General features: G+C 48.2%; 1 protein-coding gene across 1 annotated transcript; it reads left to right on the forward strand.

Moving 5' to 3' along the window:
* Positions 1–1,010: 1,010 nt before the first annotated feature.
* Positions 1,011–2,270, forward strand: GCG54_00013044 (uncharacterized protein; the record flags this gene model as incomplete). The annotated part of the gene is made up of 3 exons (XM_045412906.1): positions 1,011–1,060; positions 1,112–1,775; positions 1,860–2,270. The coding sequence occupies 3 exons, from the start codon at positions 1,011–1,013 to the stop codon at positions 2,268–2,270; spliced, it is 1,125 nt and encodes a 374-aa protein (XP_045267564.1).
* Between the last annotated feature and the right edge of the window lie 3,730 nt (positions 2,271–6,000).

Genomic DNA, 6,000 nt, shown 5'->3' on the forward strand with positions numbered 1-6,000 from the left:
AAAGGCGAATCTAAACCGTCAATCCCCACAACAACGACTCACCCCAGGCATGACAAGATGGTCTCCGCCAGAGTCGTTACCCACCACGTCCACAACGACAGAACATCATCACAGCGCCGATGGTTTAGTGGTAAAATTCTCCGTTGCCATCAAGCAGCGTCGGGGAGCCGGGGGTTCGATTCCCCCTCGGCGCATCTTTTTGTTTTCTAACTCTCACAACTCTCGCTTCGTGACGTCGAACTTTTGTGAGGCCTAACGACTCAAAACCTGAAGGTTGGTTCTAAAGACCCGGAAAAATTGTGTGTGATGGTTTGAAATATGTGGAATGGCATGCTTTCAAGTGGCCTGAATAAAGTGAGAGCGCCTCGAGGTTTCCCAGTGCTGCGGCACGCATCCGCGCTGCGCCGCTTGCCAGCCGCCCGGCCTCATTGGCCGGCGATACATCATGCTACAGTTGCAGGCCTCCCAAGAGTTAGTAGGCTTACGGCAAGGCTCACTCACTGTCACACAGATACCCCGCGAGGAATGGTCTCACACGCCCTGGCTCACCACGAGAATACCTCGTACTGCATTTATGTCAAGTGTCACATACCCATCTCACGACTTCTTCACCACTGCGACTTCCTAGGATATCATGGATCCTCTATCGTTGATCGCAAGCATAGCTGGGATATCCCAAGCTGGAGCCTCGCTCTCCAAGGCGATCTACGAACTCATTACCTCCACTCGTGGCGCGCCGAAGGAGGTAGCTGACATCGCCCGGGGAATCGCCGATCTTTCGATCATTCTGAGCGAGCTGCGACGAGTACTTCGCGAAGGCACTTCTCTTTATCGACGAAAACTGCTAAGAAACATTCGCTCGGCAATGAAGAGAATCAAAAAGGGTTCATGGCTCCATCAGCGATCTGATAGACATCGGAAGCGGGGTCGGACGTCTCAAATGGGCTTTTCGTCGGTCGACCAGCGTTCAGCTATTGTATCAGATTGAAGCACACAAGAGTGCAATCAACATGGTCCTGCAGACTATGATGCTCGCCGTTCAGATTCGCCTAGCAGATGGGTAAGTTGAGGTCATCGACATCACGCCGGATAAGCAGCTGACCAAAGGAAGGTTTAACCTCTTGGATAGTAGCCAAGGAAATGTGGCGGAGGAAGAGATCAAAGTCGACCGAGATCTCGCCCGTCATCAGGCTGAGAATACCGTCGAATCCTCGTTCCAGTCTCTCCGGGAGCTCGCAACAGCCGCGACCATTTCTATAGAAGAAACCGGCTTTAGCTCGGAAGATGAAAACCAGCATCAGTCAACTTCAACAGAAAAAGCGCAGAACCAAATGGTTTTGTGGAATGGCGGGCAAAACGACACGGCGGCATGGCTGTATCGCACTGTTTTCTCGCCCTATGCAGAATCCTTGGAAGCAGACAGTGGCCTTGGATCTGACTCTCAAGACGACTCTGAAGCCGGGGAATTGAAGAATTCCGGTGCTTCAACAGATTTTCAGCTCGCAAGTCTCGGCACAACCCTCCAGAAGCCTGCAGGGTGTAAGGCCGTTGTCAACGAGCTTCTGGCTGAATGGACGAACCTCACAGAGGACGAGATTCAAGGTATACAAAGTAGAACAAAAGACGACATCCAAGGTGTACAAAGTAAGGAGCAGGCCAAGGGAGCTGCTCCTCTCGTACCAGCTATGCCAGAAAACGAGGAGAAGAGCGTACTTTTGAAAGATGCTGTGGGAAGAAGGTTTACATTTCCATATAACAAAGCTAAGACTTGGGAGGTACGTCGCAGTTCTTATTCAAGTTCTTCGCCAGCTACTGCTTGTCGCATGACGTCTACTGACTCTGTCAATCTTGCATCATAGGGTGTACACAATCTGCTCAAAGAGGCATTCTTGCATGTGGATGTCATTGGACCGCATGTACTGAAGGGGCACTTTGATCTATGTTTGGTGAACAGAAATGGGACCATCGCGTTACCTAGCCTGTGGAGTGACCTTGTCAAACCAGGCTTCGTCATTGAGATGCGAATGTGGCCGATGGAGAAATTGATGCCCCCGCCACCACCAAGACCCCCGTTACCACCGACGCTACTGTTTCCGTCAGGGGTGAAGCCTCCTCCTCCGCCTCCTCCTTCTTCAACAGGTCAGCCTCCTGTGATTAATTTGGAGCGCCGAACGTCTCCGGCCCCAACAAAATCACCAGAGCCTCAGCCAGACGCATCAAAGACCAAGCACAGAAGGAGGAACAACACTCCAAACTCCCAGGCACCTTGAAGCAAAGGCTGCCATTAGAATTAGAAGAGAAATCCCCGGTGACGACATAGCTGTGTAAACGACATGGTCGTCAATAATCGGTGTTATAGGCTCGTTCAAAGTAACGGGCGCCTCACTGGTGGAAATCCGACCAAAAAAGCTCCAGTCGGGGGCTTAAAGGCGAGAAGACTTTTGATGGGCAGAGTTATCTGAGGATAGTTGAAAGCTGAGGGACATGGTAGAAACACGCGTCAAGCTGCCATGCTCAGCGTTTGCAATGGAACTGATATTTCGTAGTAAACTTGGTTGCCTTCTGAGAGGGGCCTAGTTAGATCGTAAGAATTCATGCTTTCTTATTCAATAGATTAGCATCGCCAAAGAGCATGTTCAGTGTTGGCATATAAAGTGTATTTCTAAGCTGAGTTTTATGTCAAATTCACGAAGGGCATGCTACGTTGGAAAGTCAAGGTCCCTTATCTTTCTAATAGACCTGTTGATATTCTGTTATCTCCTATGAACTGAATTTATTTGAAACCATAATTTGATTAAGGACGGGAACTTGTAGTGGTTACGACGGTAGTAGTGTAGATGAAGATAGCAATTGGAAGACAACAATAATGTTAGGAATGAGAGTGACAGGCGACGGCGCCAATGACTACAATTGCCGTGCCGACACAGGAATCTCGGCCTGGACAATATTGGAAAATGGTAAACCGGATATTGTAAAATGTCGCATTATTAACGTAACCGCCAACGCCTCAAACTTACCAAAGATCGCAATGTCCCAGCGCCCCGGGACGTTCAACCACACCAAACCCCTCGGACCGGCCTCGTCCCCACATCGGCATCCCCCCCGTCCGCTTCTCAGCCCAAACAAAGCCACCACCACCACCACCCCAAATCGACCGGCAAACCCCGTAGCAATTCTCGCTCAATCAGTAATTGAATCACCCAAACCGCCCGCAGATCAATGCCCCCTTTGCCAGTTGAAGAAAAGGTCCAGCCCAAGCCGATCGATCTCCCAGGACAACGACGCACACAACTCACTAATTACTCACGAGTCACAAGTCACAAACTAACTCAGCCCAGCTAACAGCGCCAAGCGTGACCCAGCCCGCCGCCGGTGGTTGCCGGCGGGCGAAACTCCCCCGGAAGCAGCTGATGTCTAGGTGCTAGGTGCTTGGCCACTCGCTCCACGGTACGCAAAATTTCAGACGGGCGGCCGGCAGTCGAGAGTCAGGAATCAGGGGGAGACGGGACGTGCGATTTGCCCGCGGAGATGGTTCCGTTAGATCCTGACTGGGTGAAGGGAGCTTTAGAGTTATGGATAGTTTGCAATTAGGATGGTCTCAGAGTGGTTGGAGGAATCAGGAATTTCCGCGGGCTTTGGGAGAGAAAGTTTGTAAGTTCATCTCATATCAAATCTGCGCACGATTGTTTTTTGCAGTGAAGGTATCTGCCAGAGCCTGGATGAACCCTCGTAAGTGACCCACGTCACATGTGCACAGACAGATAGACGAAGAGAAGGGAAAAAAGAGGATTTGGCCGAGGTCTAGACGTCAAAAGATGAGATAGAGAATTGAGTGCAATTGACAACAAAAAAGGAATCAATATGGACGGGGATCATCCTTTACAAAAAGTGATGGGAAGGAAAAGGCTCGATCCCCGAAATGACAGAACAACGCTGAACATCTCGGTACCAAACATGCGCGCCAACTCGCGAGTCGCGGTTTCGCCCATGTTGCCTTGCATCTCGTCATCCCGGGCGCATCTCACGCCAGCTGCTAATTTTCATTTTTATTTTGGCTCGTGCTGTAACACCCCTGCCATGCGAGGCGGTCGCGAATCAGCGCAATTCAATGCGTAAGAGGAATCGACGTCAAGCGTGGGAGCGCGTGGGAGAGAAGAGACAAAGAGGAAGGAGGACAATTGTTAGCATTTAGACGTCAATGTTGGAAGCGCACGTCAACTGGGAGGCAACATCGAGCCCCGGCTGTGCCCGGGATTTCCGGTCGGCAGGCTGGGAATTGATCAGTTTCCATTGTTTTGTTTCCTAGCACTGGAGGTGGTGTCTAGACTCTGCTCAACTCCGTCAACGTGGACCCCTCAGTGGAGAGAAAGAAAGGCGCGCTGGGGCTGAACCCCTCCATCAGCATTTTTTGGAAGCGATGCCCTGCAAAGGGGGCCCAGTTTCGCGCTCCAACTTGGGCCGACGGCACTCCCGTTCCCCGCCTTGGCGACCGAACTGGCGGAAAAGACAGCATTGAGTCGGGATAGTTGACTTTTCCGACAATACCGCCGCCATGAGCTTCTGATGATGTTGTCAAGAAGCCTTGACGAGAACTGTTACCTGCGGAACATGGCACCGAAAGACTGAGAAACCGAAAGCGACCTGACACCCTAAAGCCAAGGGCCACGGTAATTGGCGCACCCCTCCTACTAGCCAGCGCACCCCATCTGTAGCTTGATTTTGCCCAGACTCCAACACTAGCCTTCTACCCTACTTACCACTAAATTTTTAGTATTATTATCTACTGCCTATTAATCCTACTGCTGCTAACCACTTTTTGAGGCTATTATGATGTTTTCATAAGAAGAGATTAAGTTTAAGAAGGAGGGCTCTGTAGAGGCTGTTAGTAGCAGCAGTAGTAGCACTACTACTAACCCCATCATTCTTAATGACTTCTCTACTGAGAGCAACATTAATAATACGCCTACCCCTGCTAACGTTAACCTAAGGCTTACCTATAGCTATACTGTTAACTATAACGACTGCCCTCTTACCTCTTAGCAGTGCCCTATACTAAGCAAAAGATTCCCTTAAAAAGCTGCTACAGAAGAAGCCTTATTTACTACCTGCCTTACTACTAGCTTCTAAGTGTGTATTACCTATTATAGCAGCCTTAAGACCTTCTACTAGTGTGCTTATACGCCTTACTATAATAGGGTTAAAGTATAGTAAGCATGAGAGTACGTCTATATGTTGAAGTAGCAGAAGGGTTCCTCTTGCATAACTACTTACTTATAGTAGGTTGTTATTTAATATAATTAACGCCTTAACGACTACTTTATATACAAAGTACTGCGTGAGGGCTGTAACTATTATAACTATAAGTTTTTTAGTGCTACGTACTACGCTTATGCATGCTGACCCCTCCTTTAAGAAAAATCTGCCTAAATTGTTGATCTCTAGAACTGTAGCAACTGACCTATCTAAATACTTAATACTATACGCTTTAAGGGCCCTGATTTTACCTCTATTACCTACTAAGACCTTGTTAACCTATTTGTGCGCTACTGCTGCTAAGAGCTTGCTAGGTGTATACTAATTAAGTGGCTTTTTAATTAACTATAAGATGCTGATAAGTATTGGTTTAAGTTTAAGAAGGATGAGGAGGGCTATATTACTGCCCTCTTTATGGCCTCTTGTATAGTAGTTAGCTACCTTAAGTGCTACCTAGATGTTCTGTTGATGGATTTGACCTATAAGACTAACCGCTTTAATATGCCACTTTTTAATGTATATAGCGCTACTAATGATAGTAAGGCCTTCTAAGTTGCCTTCTGTTTTTTATCTAGTGAGAAGGAGTGCAACTATAAGTGGGTGGTGAGTGCCCTTACTAGCCTACTTGATGAGTTTGATATTAAATACCTATATGTTATTTGTATGGATTGTGAACTTACCCTTATTAAAGCATTTAACGCTAGCCCTACTTTCTATAATGTGCTATACCTTCTCTGCTACTAGTAT

This window comes from Colletotrichum gloeosporioides (assembly GCF_011800055.1).
Source record: "Colletotrichum gloeosporioides strain Lc1 chromosome Unknown consensus_21, whole genome shotgun sequence".
Classification (NCBI taxonomy): Eukaryota; Fungi; Ascomycota; class Sordariomycetes; order Glomerellales; family Glomerellaceae; genus Colletotrichum; species Colletotrichum gloeosporioides.